The sequence below is a fragment of the Lissotriton vulgaris genome, chromosome 10 (genome assembly GCF_964263255.1).
Source record: "Lissotriton vulgaris chromosome 10, aLisVul1.2, whole genome shotgun sequence".
Lineage (NCBI taxonomy): Eukaryota > Metazoa > Chordata > Amphibia > Caudata > Salamandridae > Lissotriton > Lissotriton vulgaris.
In genome coordinates this window covers 631,553,653-631,575,892 of record NC_141698.1, presented here as the reverse complement: position 1 = coordinate 631,575,892, position 22,240 = coordinate 631,553,653, and the positions used below count along the sequence as shown (strand labels likewise).

Sequence of the window (22,240 nt, the reverse complement as noted above, 5' to 3'; positions counted from 1 at the left end):
ACACACACATATGTATATATATATATATATATATATATATATATATATGTACATATTTTTAGTTTATTACACACATTATAATATCTTCACAAGCTCCATCCTCACTTGCCATTATGGCAAGAAAAAATGAACAATCGAACAGTGGAGCTGTTGAACATGCACATTCTCTCGAATGACGAAGACTCAACGTCACATCAGCAATAAAAGTCTTCTTTGAGAAAAACAAGTTGTAGTGCCTGAGCCAAACACTAGATGACAGGAGTGTGCGTAGCATATGAATCCCCAGCACTACACGCTACGGATAGATGCTTACAAGGTAATTAATATACTCCTTATTGGCAGTAATTTACTTTTTGCTACCTCATTATCAAAACTTAAAGTCTTAGATTTGCTTCCTACTGCCAGTGCTCTTTCTTGTTATTAACATCTGAAAGAGACAATTAGTTGGTGGCGTCTGTCCACTCTGCGTCAGTCGTCTGCAAAATGGTCGCCGGGATGACGTCACAGTGTCTACTTAGACGCCGCCCCTGCACGCTGAAGTCAGGTCTTTATTTTTTCCGCGTTAGCCAGTGCAGTTCCAGAGAGAGCGTGCTCCTTAGTAATTTTTTTATACTCCTTTTTTATACTTAACTTTTTTGTTTACTTTTGTTGACATCTTTTTTGAGTCTTGGACTCCTGGTAGCACGAGGGATGTCTCATCGTCGGACCGGCTACAAGCCTTGTGACTCCTGTCACAAGTTGATTTTTGTCATGGATCCGCACCTCGTGTGTCTCTGGTGCCTGGAGCACGACCACGACCCGAAGTCGTTCTCCGCCTGCCGGGCCATGAATCTGAAGTTTTTGCAGGTGCAGTCCCGAAAACACTTGGAGGCCCGGCAGTCCGCTACGCGTCGTTCGAGGTCCCGGTCAATAAGAAGGTCTCGGGACCGGTCCCGAAGCCACCACCTGTCATTGAAGTTTTCGCACTCTGGTAAGTTGAATCACAAGATGAAGTTAAGAATCATCATTGCTCTTCGCCTTCTCCCTGTCTGACGGCCGACAAAACCATGGGACCCTGAGCATCGTCTCTCTCCAGCTCCATTGTGGGAGCCTGCTTCTGGGACAACTCCATGCTTCCCTCCTTTTACCAGCGCCGGATCGTCCCCTGCCTCGCTTTGAGCCTTTTTTGAGTCTCTTCATAGCATTTTTGGGCAGCCAGACTCCAAAGGTGCACCTTCGGGCCCCTCGGACTCGGCTGGGGACCCTCGTCCGGCGATGCCGTTGGCTCTGGCGCCAGAGGGCCCCCAAGGATCCAGGCTTGGATCCGGATAGGTCCTGTGGCCTTGGGCCTAGAGCTTCCTATGGTAGCCATCAGGACTAACCTCCTGACAGAGGTGCTTCAACCTGCAGCGGCCTCTTCGAAGCCCCTGCTGCCTTTCAGTGAAGCCCCCTCGGGTATCCTTCTGGGCACTTGGTGCAAGCCCAGCACAGGGGCTCCTGTGGACAGAATGATTGCCCGACGCCACCGCCCGCCCCGAACGACCCACTTTTCCTCTCCCAACACCCTACCCCGAGAGCTTGGTGGTCCAAGCCTCGTCTTCTAAGGGTGCATTCCCTACTGCTCCCCCAGATAGGGAATCCAAGAAGCTGGACCACCTTGGGAAGAAGATGTTTTGTATCAAGAATCCTTTTCTGGATTCATATGCTGTGCATTATTCCACCATCTAGTGGTTGGGTCCGGAATTGTCTATTTTTTTAGGGTTTTTTTGGGGTCGCTGTCGACCACCATTTAGTGCCAGGTACGTTCCTTGTGTGACGTCATACGGTATCCTGGAGGTCGACGTCCGTTGTAGCCCTCTTCAGATTTTTTTTTCCGCCGTTGGGTCTGGAAGCAAGATGGGAAGCGCCGAAGAAATTTCAACATTTTCCCAAAATCTTTAAAAAAGAAGATTGTTAAGAAATATCATAGAACATCAACGTTGGACAGAAAGAGGACCACTTCAGTCCACAAATGACGAGGTAGGGGTCATGGAGAATCCCCCCCTTCAAATTCTGCTCAAAGTGCCACCACAAGTATGCACAACACAACCCGCACAACGTCTGCATCCTCTATCTGCCCAAACATCAACCGGACAAGGACTGTGAGGCCTGTGCATCGCTCCTGCCCAAGATGCTGAGAACACGCCAGAAAGGAAGACCGGCGCAAACATCGAAGAAAACTTCCCAGAGAGACCTAGGTTTCTCGAGCGACCAGGAAGAACATGGAGCACCAGCCGAGTAGACACACGAGGGATCGGACGTCAAGGTCCTAGAAGGAAACTCCGAAAAAATCGACGCCAAGAAGAAAGCGAGAGATCCGAAGAAGATGGAAAAGGTAAGACACCTTAAAAATCCGTCATAACCGAATTGCCATGAACATAAGTCGCACAAGTCAGCCCCGACTATGACCAAAAATGCGATCAAGGGTCAGCCTCGATTAAAAGAACCCAAACAAAGGTTACCTAGGAGGGAAAATCGCCAAAGACGCCGAAGCCATGGGTTAACGCCGAACCTGCAAAAAAGGACACAACACCGTTGAAGACAACAGTCGTGTCAGAAAGAAACGAAAATCTACTGCCCCCGATGCCGAGAGGGCCCTCGAGGTCGAAAGGAAAAGGAAGAAGCTCGAGGAATAGATGGCTGCGATCCAGGAAAAGAAAAAGGATTTTGAGGCCTCACTGATAGATTTTCGAATCCCAAAGGCACCAGTGATTGAACCGGACAACGTTGACGCAGAAGAGGCAGAAGACGCTGAGGGAGAGGAAAGGGGTATTTTCGACTCCCCTCCAACCCTGGAACCTCGAAGCAAAGAACCAGAGGAATATGGAGATATACCCAAAGACAAGGAAGACTCCGAAAATTTCGAGGATACATGGAACGACCTCAACACCGAGAGCTCGGAAGAGGAGATTTGCAGCTACCCTTCACCTCCAGATGAAATAGCTTTCTACAATGACATTGTTAAAAGGTCAGCAAATCAATTTGGAGTACCCTTAGAGGAGGAAAAAGAGGTGACCTGTTTCTTGCTAGAAACACTGGCACCAGCTACAAGAGGAACACGATACTTGCCTATGCTGCCCAGTATCCTGGACCAAGGCAAAGAAGCCTTCAGGGAACCAGCTGCAAACAAGGGGGTAATCCCCAGAGTGGAGAAAAAGTACAAACCCTCCTCAAAGGACCCAAAATATATTCAGGGAAGTACAATACCTGACTCTATTATTGTCACCACAGCCAGGAGGAGTGCCAATGCAGTCTCCAGCACAGTGCCCCCACCAGAAAAAGAAAGTAAGAGGCTGGACATGGTGGGGAGGAGAATGGAGAAAGAGGCACCAACACAATGGCGTTTTGCTAACTCAAATGCCCTACTAAATAGATATGGCCACCAACAGTTGGATGAAATAGAGGAAATGTTGAACAAACTTCCTGAAGACAGTAAGAAGGCAAAAGCTATTGTCCAGGAGGGAAAAAACATGGCTAACATCTGTCTAAAGTCAGCTTTGGATGCAGCTGACCCTGCTAATAGGTAGATGTGCACAGGAACCATCCTGAGAAGACAAGCCTGGCTCAGGATCTCTGGGTTCAAACCTCAATCATTAGTAGACCATTCAATGGAGAAGCACTGTTTGGCAAGGAAGTGGATGAATCCCTTCAAAAAATAAAGGAGGACAACGAAACAGCAAGGATAATGGGTGCCCTGCAACAAAGAGGTTCCTTTAAAAGAGGGGGTTTCAATAACAGAAATCCCACAGGTAGAAGCATTATTATTATTATTATGTTTCTTATATAGCGCCTGAATCGACCCCCGAAGGGGTATCTCCGCGCTTGCCTTGGGAACCCGTCCTGGCTTTTCCCTGTGAGATAGCCCCTACAGGGCATCACCAAGGTGAAAGCCAGGCATCCCGCCGCGGGGGCCGTTGTGGAGATTAAGCAAGCTTAATGCCCAGAGTTGCAGAGTGTGAACCCATGATTAGGTCAGGCACCGAAGTGAGAATTATCGAGTCCATGGACATTTGAGCTCAAGACCCTGCCGCGTCGGGAATTGAACCCTGGTCCCGGGTCTGACCTCTGCTTCAGGGTCTGCCTGCTCTAACCAGTGAGCCACACTTCTCCACTCCACAAGCATATTTGCACAAGGACAACAAATGTCACAGCAAACTCACGTGCAGAACCCATGCCAGCAAATGGGTCAGCAGTCTGGATACCAAGGTTGTCAACAACAACAAAAACAGACCTTTCGAGGAAGAGGCAATGGAAGAGGAAGGGGCCAATCCTCCATAGGAAGAGAAAATGGATCAAATTGACTTAATCTCAAACAAAGACCCACAAAATACCTGTGGGGGGGGGGGGGGGGGGAGAATATCCTTCTTCCAAAAGGAATGTGAAAGGATAACAGACAAATTGATAAAGTACCAAGACAGGAGTGGTTCACAGGAAACTATTCACCATATTTTCTAATACCCAAGCAAGCTCAAACTCTAAGACCAATCATGGACAATAATCCCACAGATTCAAATAGGAGATTACATGGCAACAATAGACCTCAAAGATGCCTACCTTCATATCCCAATGAACAAAAGACACAGAAAATGCCTAAGATTCCTGCACAACGGAACACACTACCAATTCAATGTACTTCTGTTCGGAATAAAATCAGCTCCTCATGTGTTCACAAAGTGTCTGGCACACCTGAGAAGAGAGGGAGTTCTCATCTACCCCTATCTAGATGACTGTCTCATAAGGGGAGAATCAAAACTAACATGTCACAATCATGTGCAAAAAGCAATCCAAATGCTACAAAAACTTGGTTTCTCCATAAACCATAAGAAATCTTCAACAACACCAGAAAGAGAAAAAAACCTCCCTGGGAGCAAGGTTCAAAACAACGAAACAGAGGGCATACCCCACACAAGCCAGGATACAGGCGATCCATCAGGAAACAAGCCTTTACCAGAGGGGTCAGTCTCTGACAGTGAGGTGGGTCATGAAACTAATGGGCATGATGGCATCATGCATCCCACTAATCCCTCATGCCAGACTACACATGCGACCATTCCAAGAATGGCTTACCAACAGCTGGTCTCAAGCTACAGGACGTTGGGAGGATCTAGTGGTTGTTACAAAAAAGGTGCAAGAGGAGATACAATGGTGGTCATCCAACAACATGGCACAGGGGAGACCTTTCAGGAACCCAACTCCAACGGTGACAGTCACCATGGACGCATCCCCCAATGGTTGGGGGAGCGCATTTCAACCATCTGAATGTACATGGGCAATGGAACAAGCAGGTTTCCACAAAGCACATCAACTTTTTAGAAATTTAAAAGAGTGTTTCTAGCTCTAAAAGCATTCCAGAAACGCATTCAGGAGAAAACCATTCTAATCCAAACAGAAAATACAACAACGTTCTATCTGAACAAACACTGAGGGACAAAATCCTTTCCCCTGAGCAAACTTGCACAAGAAATCTGGCAATGGGCAATAATTCACAAAATTAACTTATAAACTGTACATCTACCAGGAAAAGACAAATCACAGTGGACCAGCTGAGCAGACAGAACTGCTCTGACGAATGGGATTTGAAGAGCAAAACAGTACAGTATCTGTTCAAAATCTGGGGAACACCAGCGATAGACCTGTTTGCAACGGTGCATAACAATAAATGCCAGTCCTTTGCCTCGAGGTTTCCACACCACCTATCAAAGGGAAATGCACTTTCACTCAACTGGTCACAGATATTTGCTTACACCTTTCCACTGATACCCCTGCTGCTCAGATAGAAAAATATCCAGGAAAAATATGATTCTCATTGCTCCTCAATGGCCAAGGCAAACATGGTATTCAACTCTCCTATAACTGTCCAAGGGGGAGGTGGTTGGGATCATAGCAGAAAAGGACCGGCTAACAATGCACCAGGGTCAGATCTTTAACCCAGAGCCAGCAACACTACACCTAGCGGCTTGGTGCCTGAATACATAAAATTTGGACACCTCAATCAGCCTCTACAAACCATGGAAATTCCAAAGGAGGCAAGAAAACAGTCAACAAGAAAATGCTATACAGCAAAATGGAAGCGTTATGCCACATGGTACACCACTAACAATAAACTGAGTTCAATCAACACGCAAGAAACAGTTATTACCTACCTTACTTACCTCTTAGAACGCAACATCAACTACTCAAGCATAAAGGTGCACCTTGCTGTCATAGTTGCATACACAAGAGGAAGATCATGTAAAAGTTTTTTTACAAGACCAGTAATTAAAAGATTTTTGAAGGGAGCATAATGAATTACACCACCAAGAGCAGCTCCTTTCCCTACATGGAGCTTATATACAGTACGTTCTCAACTAACGACAAAGCCCTTCGAGCCCATGCATACAGCGGACCTCAAACACATTACTCTAAAGACAACCTTTCTCATTGCTATAACATCTCTACGAAGAGCAAGTGAACTGCAAGCATTAACAATACAAGAACCTTACTTGCAAATCCACAAGGATAAAGTGATTTTAAAAACAAACTCAGTTTTTGTCAAAAGTGGTATCTACGTATCACTTAAATCAGAACATTCTCCTACCGGTTTTCTTCAAAAACTAAAGGAGAAAGAAGCCTCCATATCCTGGATGTAAGGAGGGCACTATTGTATTATTTGCAAAAAAACAGAGCAAATCAGGAAAACAAAACAATGGTTTGTCGCATATGCATACACCAACACATGATCACCTGTCACAAAGGCAACTATTGCAAGATGGTAGTACAAACCATCTAATCCTGTTATGCCAATGCCAAGAAAGAACTAACAGTTCAACCAACAGCTCACTCCACTAGAAAGAAAGGAGCAACGCTAGCTTTTATGGTCAATATACCCATTGACTCCATTTGTGCACCGGCAGCGTTGGGCATCACCACACACTTTTACAAAACATTATTGTGTGGACATACAAATGCATAAGGAAGCTCAAATTGGACAAAGGGTGCCGCAACACCTGTTTGCAAGGCCTTCCTTTCACCACAATCTCCCAGACACTGGAGAAACCGCTACATAATCTAATGCACAGCATGTGAATCCAGAAAAGGATTCACTCTTCAAAACAAAATGGTTACTTACCAGTAGGAGTAGTTTTGCAGCTTGAAGAATTTTCTGGATTCACATGCGACCCACCCGGCCTCCCCTATAAGGAAAACAAAGAGGTGGGGAAGCACATGATTTCATCAGTTATTATATAACCATCTCTAGGATTACACACAAGAATGAGAACAGGAAAAAAGAATCCGAAGATGGCTACCACGCACGTCGACCTGAAGGATAGCGACTGACATCACACAGGGGACGTACCTGGCACCAGATGGTTGTCGATAGCGACCAAAAAAACCCCAAAAAACAGACAATTTGGAACCCAAACACTAGACAGCGGGATAATGCACAGCATGTGAATCCAGAAAATTCTTTGCTCTACAAAACTACTCCTACTTGTAAATAGCCATTTAGTTTTCTTCTGTCAGCTGAGGACTGCGGTCGGTGAACACCGGATGTCTCTTGGGCAGTTACACCCACTCTGTGTGGGACACGGTCGCGCAGGTGCTGCCACAGTGCCTGGAGGAGGCCCGGGCCGTTATCACCCGTGCAGTTGCTGAGGGTAGAGATGCAGCGAAAATCACCATAAGATGTGGGCTGGACCCAACTGACTTGCTAGGAAGGATGATTTCAACGTCGGAAGCCCTGAGACGCTACGCCTGGCTGAGGTCCACTGGCTTTTCAGGCGATGGCCATTTGACTCTTTTGGACATGCCCTTTGATGGCTGTCGCTTGTTTGGTGACAAAGCGGACAATGCGCACAAGAGCTTTAAGGATTTCAGGGCTACTGCGAGATCCTTGGGCCTCACTACCACCTCTCGCCCTGCGCAGTCTGCTTTTCGCCTCTTTCGTGGCTAGGGAAGAGGTACCCCATCACATTCCACCCAGAGCCACAGGCCTGCGCAAGCTGCCCAGCCTCTGCGTGGCCGGGGACTTGGGACCCAGCGCAGTGAGTCTAGGGGCCAGCGGGCAGGGCAGTCCTCCCACGCCCCCTCTACTGGTTGCCAGTGGGCGGCAGGATTCGCCGTCACCTCCCCCACTGCACAACATCACGTCTGACAGGTGGGCTTTGCAGATAGTCCGAAGGGGCTACTCCCTCCCCTTTGAGACTACCCCTCCCTCCTTCCATCGCATGTTGGAGGATCATTTGGCTCTTCTCCTTCAGGACATTACCCCTGTATTACCCAAAGGAGCTATCGAGCGAGTCCCTGTGCCAAAAGTGGGTCATGGTTGTTATTTCCACTACTTCCTGGTACCCAAGAAGGACAAAGATTCCTTAAGGACATTACTCACCTCTTTCCTGCTATTCCCTTTTTAATGTCCCAGTGGGACTTGAATCTGGTTCTAACGTACATTATGTGTGCTCCTTTTGAGCCATTACATAATTGTCCTCTCAGACTCTTGACTCTCAAGACTGCTTTTCTGTTTGCCATCACCTCTGTTTGCAGAGCTAGTGAGCTTCTTGTTCTTTCTTCTAAACCTCCTGTTCATCCAGACAAGGTTGTCCTTCGAACTCGACCCTCTCTTCTCCCCAAAGTGGTTACCTCTTTTCACATAGGACAGACCATCCCTTTGCCCACTTTTTTTCCCACCCCCTTCAAAGGAGGAAGAGAGACTCCACTGTCTGGATCCGAAAGGTGCGCTATCTTTTTATCTGGCACGGACAAAACAATTCCGGGTGGATGATCAACTCTGTTGTCTATGTGGGCTCCAAGAAAGGTTGGCCTGTGAAAAAACAGACCATATCTCGATGAGTCATCTTTTGCATTTAAATATGTTATTCCTTGGTAAAAAGGAGCCTCCAGTAGGACTGTGCGCCCCCTCCACCAGGGCACTGGCAGCCACTACTGCTTTGGGACGTGAAGTCCCCCTCAGTGACATCTGCCAGGCAGCCACGTGGGCATCCCTGCACACTTTCATAAAACACTACTGCCTGGACAGCCAAGTCCGGAGCAACGTCTTCTTTGCCCGTTCAGTTCTCCAGGACTTTCTGTTGTGAACTTAGTTCGCAGACCCCCCTCCGGGGTTGGTATTGCTGGGGTATCTATTCTAAGGTAAGGAATCTAGAACTAGTAGTCTCTTTCAGATGAACAAGTTACTTATCCTCTGTAACAATATATCTGTAAAAGACATATTTTAGTCATAGATTCCTTACCGCCCCACCCATTCTTCCGGTTCTGCGATCTGACTTCTAGTGTGAGTGACTCCCTTTCATGGCTCTAGTTTTGTGCACCAGTGGTCAGTGTCTTGCATGGCTCTGCACTTCTGGCGTGGAATGTTGTGTAAAGACCTTACGTCAGTGCGCAGGGGCGGCGTCTGAGTAGATACAGTGACGTCATCCCAGCGATCACGATGCCAACGACTGATGCGGAGTCGACCGACGCCACCTACCGACGCCCAAGGGCACTGCTACGAAACTATTTCTCCAGATCCAGTCTGACGCCTGGGGTTAATTCTAAGGTAAGGAATCCATAACTAATATTGTTACCAAAGGTAAGTCACTTGTTTGTTGCCTTCTGTGACAACCTTCTTTCAGAGCACATTATTTTTAATCCAATTTACTCCTCTACCTACAGAAATCTGCACATTCATGACAGTTATGCTCACAGAAACCTGATGACTTTTAAAATGTTCACTGTATTTTCTATTTGGTATTAAGAAGAGCTAAAGAGTTCCCTTTCTATGCCCAAAAAGTCATGAACTCTCACGGTTACCTTCCACTTACAAGATGGTCGCATAAGTGAAAACTGAGGACATCATTCATGAAATTAATGCAGAAATCCCCCTGGAGATCTCTGCTGGATTTGGTATTGCAAATCTGTTTCTTCTCATCCTTGACTGTTACGACTCCATCGCTAACCAACGCAACTAGATAATCCATATCACAGACCATTTTAAGTTAGCCTGGAAAATACCACTTTAAGAATTAATTAAAGACTCTGTACAAGTGCTACCAAACCTCTGCAGAGCTTTTTGAAGGTGCATCCTTTTTAAGTGCTTTTAAGGTCTAAGACCGCAATAATTTAGGAGCCCAATGTTCAAGTTAATAATCCTATTATGCATTTATATTTACATATGTGCATTTCACTTTTTACTGTAGTCAGCTGCATCATTGGTGTCATGACAAACATTTAAGATCTCAAACCACTTTAAAGGAAGCCAAATAAAGGGCAAATATTTATTCACTATATAATTCTGCTGGGGATGCAGGTCTGAACCCTGGCAGAAAGTGTCACCTTTGTAATCGGTTTCCCTCTATCTGGTGGGTTAAAGTGAAGAAAATTGATGTGGGTGATCGTTATATAGAATTCAAAGTATGAAGACTCTTAGTTAACAACGTATGAACCCTTTTCCTTTGGTAGCAAATTTTGTTTACTTTTATTTCAACTCAATAAATACCCTCGTATTACTTCAAAGTTCTATTAGTCTGTCTTGAAAAACAGGGAATGAACATTTCTTTGTGTAAACTGAAGGTTATGAGAAACTGAACACCTCACGGAAATTGTAAGGATGAACTGACATTTGCTGAGCTCAACAGATGCAACCTTACATTAGAGTAGATGCCCTTAATTTCAGAAGTAAGCCTCTTGTTCTTTTTCAGTAAAAAATGTTTTTGGCCATAAACGCTGATGTATCCTTAAGCTAATCTCGTTTCTTGTCTCTTCTATTTTATTTTTTATGTTTTTACATGCTTGATGTTAATGAAAGGCAATGGTGATGATGACCAATGCCTTTAGATGTGATTTACCAGTAAGCTTAAGTACACAACGGGTTAAAAAGGGGTGCAAAATAAGTCATTATTCTTTTTTTTCTAGGTGCGTATGGTGCACAAATTGTAGAGCTCTCACTCCTGGTCTTCGGTGCGAGTGGCAAAATAATTACACTCAGTGTGCTCCTTGTGCCAGTCTATCAACGTGCCCTGTCTGCTTCTGCAACTACAAAGAGCAGGAAATCATTCTTCAATGTAGGCAGTGTGATAGGTGAGTTTTTACGTACACCATAGCAGGATTTGTGTGAATCGGGGTTTGCAGCAGTTCTTGACTGGCAGATCCTCAGACTATGTATTGGCTAAACTTGACGATCGTACAACTTTCCTATTTGAGACATGCCTAACGACCGATGAGGTGAGCAGCAGCTACCATAGTTTCAAAGCAAGAAATGTTTTTTGTTGTATTTGAAAATAGTTAACATAAGGGTTTCTTCTTTTCTTTTTCACTATTTGAGTCCGCCATAACTAGATGCTGGTTTCTTTCAAGACTCAAAGTATACAAAAGAGGGCTTATCGAGGAAACTACCTCATAGTAAAGTAGTATCACTCATGAAATCAATGTAGTATCACAGAATGTCTCTCCCGAAGACTGAGTCCTCTGTGGACAAATGACACAGCAACCTTTCCCCGGAATCCCAACTTAATCCTCTGGGTTTTGTGACCTTCCTCTGTAGATGTCCAGCATGCAAAGGACCACCTCAGTTATGTGTACATTGAGTTACCTTTGAGGCAGCGAAAGAGTGGTGGATTGCTTCTTCTGTATGGACCTGTGCCTGGTAGCTCTGTATAGTACATAGTATTGAGAGGGAACAACCTCAAACTCTCTGCACTCTAAACTCCTCCTTCCTGGTGGGTTCTGATGGTTTTATACACCCAGCCATCCAGAATCTCCTTCCAGTACAGATCATTTTGTAATTAGTTGCCTACTCTAGTGTTTTGAAAGGGCTTCTAGAAACATCAGTCTCCTACCATAATGGAATTAGGGACAATTTACTCCTTTCTCAGTCAAGATAGCACTTAAGTGACACCAAAGTACATTGAGTTCATACATGGTATTCTCATTTCCAAGTACAGTGAATCCTTTTACTGGGATTAATTTTCCTAGGGAGTAATCACCTTGCTAGCCCAAGGAAGGTACACTTGGATACTCTAGTTGCCAATATTATGCGGAACCTCCTTCAGTGGTTGATCTGCACAGTTCATCTCTGAATACACTCTAGAGATAACCCTGCCTTTCGCAGCCTAAAAGCAGGACATTTCGTGGTTTATTTCTCATACGTCTTTGACTCCCAAAGATAGTAACAAATCACTGCTAAACCATACATTGAGTCTAGGCCTCTTAGACACAAGTCATGCAGTCCACTAACATTTTCTAATACAATACTGCAGTGCCATTTTTTTTCAACCATTTAAATGCTGCAGGTATTTTATTGTGTACTTCTAACAGGCCCTGCAATACAGAGAGTGTTTATGTAACTCATTAAGTCTACACTAGGGCCTTGTGTTTGATACACTACTCTCCCCTCAAGAAACAATATTAAGGCTGGGCTTAATTCCTGTTTGTATCTGCCATCATTTATAATATCATCCCATGTCCTGCGTATGTCTGTCTTTTTCATTCCCTTCTGTACCATGTGCAGTATCATTAGCTAAAGCACAGCTCATCACAACACATCAGCTCTCCATTTCAGTAAGCACACCTTCCAAGACTTCCAGATCATTTCCATTTGCTCCTTGTCAATAACAAGCTATGATGTGTACAGTTACTGGTAGGTTTCTTGTTCTTGGCGTGGGGAAATAATCCAAATAATGAAATCTCCAGTTGCCCCAGAACTGATCTCACAGCGGCTTCAGTCTGTGAGTGTATACTTTTGCTCCAATACAATGTTAAAGTTGGGCAATTCTAATCTCACATATTGGAAATTATGAATTTTCCCCTTGATTAAATTTGCTTATCTTGCAGGGAATGAAGTCGTTTCTGTGTAAAAATGATAGATTGTAGGAGCATAAAAGGAGCATTTCTGGAGGCTTTGGCATATATCTTAATATTTAACTCCATTCCACTTCATTTTCCTTGCCTCTAGTATCAACAGCCCATTTTTCTCTAAGTCTCTCTAGCATGAATTTTGACATGTTGATGGATTTTCTTTTCCATTCAATCTCTATTATTTGTCTCGGTCTGTCTTTCTTTTGCAATTCAGGTACACACATTGCATTGGGAACACACATGTACACCCCTTTTGGACAAGGCACTCAGCAGTGTCCAAGTACTGTAATCAAGTGTTGCAAATAGCCTCCCTGGCCAATTGCATTAATAAAAACACTAATTTGGTCTCCCACCGGAGGTATGCTGCCTTTGCTTTGTCTTCCATTTTCTGCATGTTGTCAAGCCATCTGGTAGCCACTGGAACTGTGTAGCCAGACTATATCTCATAGTGCAGTGTGTAAGGCCATAATCAGATGTTGGGCACTGTGATTTACTCAGTGGTATCCTATGCTTGTCTGAAACAACTCATCATCAATGATACCAGTAAATTAGCAAACTAATATAGTTGTCAAGTGAGGGCACCATTTTTTCCAGGTTAAAATTAGTCCTGCAGCCCCACTTTCTATTGATTACCCATCTTATTTTCCCTGCCTCCGTTTTCCTTCCAGCGAGCTGGGATGGTTTTACCCACAATGAAATGTAGTATGTCCTGTGCACAAATGCTCCTGTATCACCCACACAGGTAGTAACATTAAATAGTGTGGAAGAAAGAGGGTAGGTATGTAGGTCCGAAGTGCAAGTATCATCAGTACGAGTAACCTTTTCTTAGACAAACTGCTTATTACCAGAAAAATTGCTTCTGTAATCATTTTCTCACTTGACTCTCAAAGTTGCCCATTTTCACTTAACCATGCTGAAATTGGGCTGCTACATTAAAGGTAGAAACATGGTGCCCACGGTTTAATAGTGTAATGCAGAATAGTCGTTCTTTACTTCATGAGCTGATAGAAGCATTCAATTCCAAGACTGATCCTCATACTATACAGATTTGTCCTTCCACTTTGTTCAGGACTGTTATTTTATATTTCAAGTGCTGGGAAAAATTGATTGTATACAGAGGTCTAATTTTGTGCATGTTTTATGTTTTAGATACTTGAAAATGTCAACATTGTTTTTCTGATTGATTGTAACATTCCTACCCACCGATTCCTGGTATTTGCATGCAATGATCAGATTTATCTGTTTTGTATTATCTTCCTTTTTGTAATATGTGCAGAATAAGAGGGCCCCTGGTAGCTTCTGCAGTTAAAACAAAAAGTATGTCTAGAGTAGGTCTAGAAATGCCAAATTCTAAGAATCACCACTGACTCTAAATATAAGTTTGTAGCTTGTGTGGCAGCTCTTTTCCAATCTCTGCATACTCCTGCCATCTAGTCTTGGGCCTGGACGTTTGCAACATGTTTTTCTTTGAAGTTTAGGTCAGTTCATAACATTTTTATTTCGATATATATATATGGAGCGCGGCTGACATTTAAAACTCTGACAATGAGAAGTTTTTAACTTGTGCACACAGCGTCTGAGGAAGTCGCAAGACGAAACGCGTCATGCTGTTTGCATTAAAAGCTTTGCAATCCCAGTGTGCTCCAGTGTGTCTTTTAAAGAGGGACACTTTGTGTGTATATATATATATATATATATATATATATATATATATATATATATATATATATATATATATATATATATATATATAAAGACAACAAAAATTAAAGTTAACATCCAGAAACATTCTCCTCTTAATGGCACCCTCTAAAAAACATGTGATTGAAAAATGAATATGTTCTTCATGTAGTAATTGCTAATACATCATGGCGGGGTGCACTTGGGTAAAATGTAATCCTTTCGGCAACTGTATTAATAAAACACTGAGAACACTGTAAAATAAAGGGTGTCTTGAGGAGACTTTGAACCACAGGAACCTAGGTTTGTTACGTGATTTCACCCTGTAGGCTTCCCCAAAATCTGGTGTAGCAGACTTAACCTGAACCTACTTAACTGAAATCCGTGGTTGCTGTTGATGACACAGGTGTTAGGTAGGGTTCAGAATAGAACTCTGTCTTTATGGCCTGTCAAGAGGTTTACGCAACCCCTGACTTTTGTCTATCAGCCACACGAAGAGAGAGAGGTTTTTCTTGACCAGGCCAAATCTTTTTTTTAGCGATCGAATCTGGGTACTCCAATAAATCAGAGCTTTCCAAAAAGTTGTCATCTGTTTCAAGAGCAGTCAAAGGGTCAGTTCATCTGAGAGATAGCTTATTCCCAGTTCTTGGTGTGCTATGTAGGCCGGAATACCTTGTGGTTGACCCAATAAGTGTCTTGAAAATTTGTTTTCATCAGTTTACAACCCAGTGATAAAAGCATAACCCAAATGTCACGGCCACCATAACACACATTAAAGTTGGTGGTCAAATCCAGAAAGTTCATAAAGGAGACTAGTCCAAGAGACTATGGAGCCCAAGAGCAGTTCTAGTTAATAGAATCGCATCATCCTTGTATAACAATACGGGAATAGAATGTGTACCAACACAATGAAAGTCTATGGCCTTGAATAATAAGGAATTTTCCAGACTATTGGCATAATGTAAAATGAAATGAGAAGAAAATGCACCCTGGTCTTGCACAACTAGACCACCACAAATTCTGATGTAAATGCCATAAAAAATAAACAATAACCAGATCAATTTTCAATGCCAATAGAATGTTACATAGTTTGTCCTGTCGACTCGGTCACATAGAATGTGATTTTCCCCTGCCCACGTTGTTTACGTATTAAGGAACCCCACATACTAACATTTACTACAGTATTGATCAAAGATATTGGCTTGTAGCAATGGGGTTTGTTCTTGTCACCCTTTATAAAAACTGATGTATTTGCAGGTTGAGATCAGGGCGATGTATTCTCTACCTTGACTGCAGCATTAATCCACTGTGTGAGCTATGGAGTCTAGACCTGGGGTCAGAGATGTATTGGTCGGAGGGGATCCCATCAGAGCCTGGAACTTTGTCCAGGGACAGCCAAAATATTGCTTAAATCACTTCCTTCAACTGAAACTAATTTTCAAGACTCCCAGACAGGGGCGATTGTGATCATCAGAAGAGTCTTTGACTGAGGAAACGTATATTTCTACTCAGGTGTAGTAGCAGAACATTCAGACCCACCATCTGAGTGAATAAAAAGTAAGAGGTTGATGATCTCCCAGAATAGTGAACGGCTGGTAAGACAGCCTGCTTGGAGAAGCTGATCCCAGACTGTCTTTCAGGATTTTTTTCTGTAGTTTTGCCAGACATTTATGACTTGGTAGATAAGAGGCTATCAATATATTATACCTAGTGTGAGTCCTAAGTGCTCTCTTTAGGTCTCTACGAGCCCTTGAACAGATGTTAGTGAATCATCTAAATGTATTGGTGGGTTTAGAAGAGTCTAATGGAGTTAAAAGATATGTACCTTGCAGGATATAGAGATAAAGTCACTTATAACTTCAGCATCTGACGGGGTCTCACTAAGGCAAGTGGCAAGCTGTATCACAGGTGGTGAATGATTTTGGCTTAATCTTCAGTTGCTACCTTAGACCATTTAAATAGCCTACCCCTATCAGTATATATCAAACTGATAGTCTGTCTCTTCTTAAAGGACTCTTAATTCCTTACCCCAGCCCAAAGAAAGACCAATTGTGTTCTGGTTGCTGAACTCGCTACTTAAAATCTTAAGTGCTTATTGAGCTAAAAAGTAAAGGGGCCGTCCGTACTGGTGCTGAGACCCCAGAGGTTCTCGAGGAAACTGTCAGCGTCAAGGTGGGCCAAGTCAATCACATATCAACCTTGAAACAAGCTTAATTAAGAAGAACTAGAAAACCTTCATACCGCCAACACAGATCTGCTCACGTTCAATTCTGTACAAAAACGCGATGAATGGCTCCAGAAAGCTTTTGGACTCTTAATTCTCAGAAATCATCTGTGCATGCAAAAAGAAAAAACGCTCTTGGATGAATACAGAATTAAAAGATCAAAAAACATATTGCTAAGCTTCAACACAACAGGCTCAAAATTAACAGCTTTCAAGACAACGCAACAGAATGTAAAAGTCAACAATCAGTAAATGCAAAAATTCTGCATTATTCCAGTCGAATACACAATGCAAGTGTACCAATAAAGAATTTTATTAAATAGTTACAGAAAGCTATAAGCCAAAATGCACAGAAGCTTCCAATCATGTTTATCAAGATTTCTGTGACAAATTTGCAAATTATTATACAACTAAAGCAAAAGATTCTTATTTAAAAACAAAAACTAACAACCTCAAACCGTTTCCGAAAGAACCCTTGAAATATTGCAGTTCACAGTTGGAAATTCCATTATTTGCATCTTCCAAACTGGAATTTGTCCAGACACAAGCAATGACTTGACACAGTGGGTCATGACACACTAATATAAAGAATTGGGGACGCCAGAATAGAGGGCACATGTCTGTGTTGGATCACATTGTACCTACACAGTAGAACAAATATTGTGCATTGCGTCTCCATTCGCTTCTAAACCAGACAGCATAAACGCAGGAGTCCCTCAAGGCTCACTCATGCTTTTTAAACTCCACATGAAATCATTGCCCATTCTGATCAGTAGTCTTGACATAACCTGCTAAAATATTGGGACATCAAATATCTTCAGTTGGCTTATGGTTGTTAATCAATGGATGACATGGAGCCGCCTCAAATTGAAAGCCAGCAAAGTTGAAATATTCACGTGTGGCAATGGGAAAACCTATGACCCTCTCTGCGCCTGACCTGACGTTCTCGGACAGCCACTAAATTGCCTAAGGAGGTAGGAGGCTTCATACATGCCATGGATGCCAAGCTGTAAATGAATACACAAGTGAATAAGGTAGCCAAATCCAGTGCTCTCACAATGAAAATACTGCATTGCATCTTCCTGCACTTAGAATTCCCCCAAGATTCAAGCTACCATCTCGCTTTCCCTATCAAAATTAGAATACATTAATGGTCTATATCACAGCTCTCCTTTGCAATCTATGAATAGGTTATAGAGATTTCAGAACAATGCCACTAGAATCCTCCTACATGTAACGCCACAGCAACACATCTCCCTGCCTTGAGGGTCCTGCACTGATTACTAGTTGCCAGAAGATCCTCCTTCAAGCTTTTGTATTACACATAAAGCAGTACATTGCAAAGGCCTATTCTTGACCAGGAAGAAAATCAACAAATGAATACAAAAAAGGAACCTAAGCTCAAGAATGGTCCCAGCCTAAAAATTACTACATACAAGGGAAGAAATGGTTGGAACATCTTTCTCTATTCAAGAAACCAAACTATAGAATTCGCTACCCACATAAATAAGATCAACTAACAGCCATCCCCGCTTCTGAAGATTAGTCAAGATGTGACTCTTTCTCACATGACTACTATACTCTCAACACAACCGTGTACAACAGTATACTCAGTCATGGCAAGCTATGCTTCTCATGGTATGGTGATAAGGTTGTTATACATGTCATTGTACATTGAAATGTGCTTCCTGTTATAGGTAGGTACATTTATAAATGGAAAAAAATACATTATACCATAAGATACACGTGAACTATCAAACCATCAAAATTGCAGTCTGTGCCTGCTACTAAAACGTTTAAGAAGTGTCATGTGTAAATTTGTATATATAAGTTAATTACAGGTCTGAGGCATGTGAGCTGTAGATAACATGCAGTGCATAGATCGCCATCTTGTGTTGGATCCGGATGTTTGCAGTTTGTTTTTCTTCGAAGAAGACTTTCCAGTCACGAGGCCGGTGACTCCTCCGTTCGGCACAAGGGCATCAACTCCATTGTTAGATTGTTTTTTTCAGCCATCGGGTTCAGACGTGAATTGTGACACCGTTTCTCGGGTTCCCTTGGTGTGCAATCCACTATCCTCAACGGTATTGTTTCTCGAATGCGTTTCCCATTCTCCGCGTATCGTTTCAAGTCAAAGACCTTCAATCGGAAAGACTTGTGGTGGGCCGTCAAACCTACCCACGTCGGGTTTCTTAGCAGTCGATGAAACAGACTCCATTTAAGTAATGTCCTGGGTGTCGCGCTAAGTTTCCGCACACCGACTTGCACGAAGTGTGCAACCTCTGTCTGTCTCCAAAACCCAACTAGAAAGACTGTGACACGTGCCGATCTTTTCGATCGAAGAAGCTGCTCCGTGACGGTCGGGCTAGATGTCACGAAAAGCATCAGCAAAGATGCTGCACAGAGGATCTTTTCGGAGAAGATTCTAATCAAAAGGAATCCAACGCGCCGGATGGCGATGCCGAAGTGAAGGACTAACACCTCGCCATGTCTGAAGCCGACTCCGTTGTCAAAGACCAGAGCACACCAGGTCAACGTATTGTGAGTACAGAGACTTAGTTTCCATACCACTTACTCCACAGAAAGGCTCCGGTCCGTCCTCAGCCCTCGGGCCAAGGTCAGCACCGACAAAAAGTTTTGAGCACCCCACCTCCCGGCCTGGTGCTGAAACATAAAGGAAAACCTTCGGGTATGGGCTTTAGTCGGCCCCATACTGGCACCAAACCGAAAGCTTTGGTGCTGAAATCGAAGCATGTCCTGGTACTGGTTCCATCTTTAGCCAAGACTAAATCTTTGGAGCTGAAACGTTTGACGCCGAAAACAACAAGTAAAGAAAATACTATTTCTAAAGAACTTAGGTCCGACGTTCCATCTTGGGATCCGAAACAAACAGAGCTGGAAATAAATCCAGATACTGAACATATCATTGCCAAATTACCTGAAAAAAGGAAAATAGGCCTTCTGGAAGATTACCACATACCTTTGAAGAGGAAAAATGTGGGCACTAACCCTTCCCCACCCTACATTCCATCTCCTCCACCGATGGACCCAAATTTGCTTATTTCACCTGCAAATTCACCACCACCATCACCTGACACACAGAATGAAAGGGAGGATAATCGGGGTGGGCTAAGAGACCCTGACCCATGGGAACACTATGATACTGATGATAATACTGATAATGACCCGGATTTATATGCGTCTAAACCCTCACCACCGGACAACAACATAGGATATATTGAGCTTCTTAATAGAGCTGCTTATTATCACGAAGTGGAGTTATATAAAGAAAACTTAGAAGAGGAGTTTTTTATTTGAAACTGTGGTAAATAAAATAATTACCCTGTCGGAATTTCTATACATTAACAAGGATCATGCATATAATGAGAGGCAGAGTCCGTGGTGTCCGATTCAAAAGGGCTTTAATTCAGTAACTCTAGTTAAGGGAGAATCGGGTTCCATCACCACTAGGGATCAGGAAGGATCGTCATCTGATCTTTATTCACAGAGAACATTATTTATACTTAAAACATACATTAACTTGCATAGAGAAGGCGGAGCGCTCCAGGCGGAGCAAGCGAAGGAGAGAGATAAGAGCACATGGGCATGAAAAGGGTGTGTAAGAAGGCGTACACGTGGGTGTTCACTTGATGAGTCATAGGAGTGTCATAGGTGGGTGGATACATGGAGGGGGTCTGCATGGTCAGCAGGAACCTTTACCCTACTTGTGTGCGCAAACTTGGTCATGACGTGGAATTGACGTGTATCTGGGGGGAGCTGACTTTCGTGCTAGTAGAGAAGTCTTGGATGTCAGGACGACCTGCACTTCTGGTATTATCTGATATCTTGAGTTTGGAGGATGTATTATCTGACTTAAAGGCCGCTTGAGCAAAGGCTGCTCATCACAAAATGCTGTGTGTGCATATATTTCTTCGTGCATTGCGTGGGGCCATGGGCCTTCTATGGATGCGAGTTCTGTAAATCACTTGAATGGAGATAGAAAGGCTAGGCCCTATCTTCTGCAGGCGGAATATGTTTACCTTTTTCATTAAGCAGGAATGTGTTTCTGTGGAGCAGGGCAGATAACTGTAAGCAAAATACTGTCTTGGCAGGCCGGGCTGGGCACCTCTCGGCTGAGCAGGAAGTATGTGAGAGGTCAGGGATACATAACTAAACTGCAGTTTTCAGAGTGTCAGGAGGCATGGAGCCTGAATTCGGGTCCTGGCTCAGCTGAGCCACAAAAACGAGTTCATCTCGACTTTTAAACGTGCACCATGTAAATGCATTGGCAACATAGGCCTCAGTGCAGACTTAACGTTTCTTTGATGGAGGGCCTGGTAACTGACATGCTAACATTGAACGGAAATGCAGGGGCATTATTATTACAGGCATGAGAAGGGAAAGTGCATGGTGACATGGACATACATAGGGTACATGTAGGGGACACACTGGCCACGTAAAATTTCTATTTCCTCGAAACAAACAGAGCTGGAAATAAATCCAGATACTGAACATATCATTGCCAAATTACCTGAAAAAAGGAAAATAGGCCTTCTGGAAGATTACCACATACCTTTGAAGAGGAAAAATGTGGGCACTAACCCTTCCCCACCCTACATTCCATCTCCTCCACCGATGGACCCAAATTTGCTTATTTCACCTGCAAATTCACCACCACCATCACCTGACACTCAGAATGAAAGGGAGGATAATCGGGGTGGGATAAGAGACCCTGACCCATGGGAACACTATGATACTGATGATAATACTGATAATGACCCGGATTTATATGCGTCTAAACCCTCACCACCGGACAACAACATAGGATATATTGAGCTTCTTAATAGAGCTGCTTATTATCACGAAGTGGAGTTATATAAAGAAAACTTAGAAGAGGATTTTTTATTTGAAACCCTTAGTACCACTCAAAGGACCACTCACACACTACCCATGCTAAAGGGAATGCTTAAGCATGCAGAAGAATTGTTTAAAGATCCTGTATGTGCAAGAATAAGCACACCTAGAGTGGACAAAAAGTACAAACCTGCACCTACTGACCCTGTTTACATCAAATGTCAGTTGCCTTTAGTCTCTCTTGTAGTTTCCCGGCAGCCAGTCAATGGCGCATTGCTAATACTCAAGTCCTATTAGCTTGTTACGATAGAGCTCACTATGTAGAGCTATAGAAGCTCATGCAATTTTTACCTGATGAGCACAATATGGCTATTGATCTTATTCAAGAAGGCAAGCTCATTACTAATACTTCAATTAGATGTGCCTTAGACACAGCAGCCAGAGCAGTAAACACCAGTGCAATTCTGCGCCAACATGCTTGGTTGAGCGTTTCAGGTTTTAATCCTGAAGTGCAAGCCTCTATTCTTAACCAACCAGTAGATAAGATACACCTTTTTGGTCCAGGAGTTGATTCCTCGCTGGAAAAAATTAAAAAAAGTTACTGAAGTCGCTTAGTTGATGGGGGCTTTGTAA

General features: G+C 43.4%; 1 protein-coding gene across 2 annotated transcripts in view; it reads left to right on the top strand.

Moving 5' to 3' along the window:
- The window catches only part of KMT2C (lysine methyltransferase 2C), a 1,555,522-nt gene that overhangs the window by 339,719 nt on the left and 1,193,563 nt on the right, over positions 1–22,240 (top strand). For both annotated transcript variants that reach the window (XM_086941472.1, XM_086941471.1), the window contains exon 15: positions 10,909–11,073. In XM_086941472.1, the coding sequence (XP_086797598.1) occupies positions 10,909–11,073 (165 nt within the window). The remainder of the gene's footprint in view (positions 1–10,908; positions 11,074–22,240) is intronic.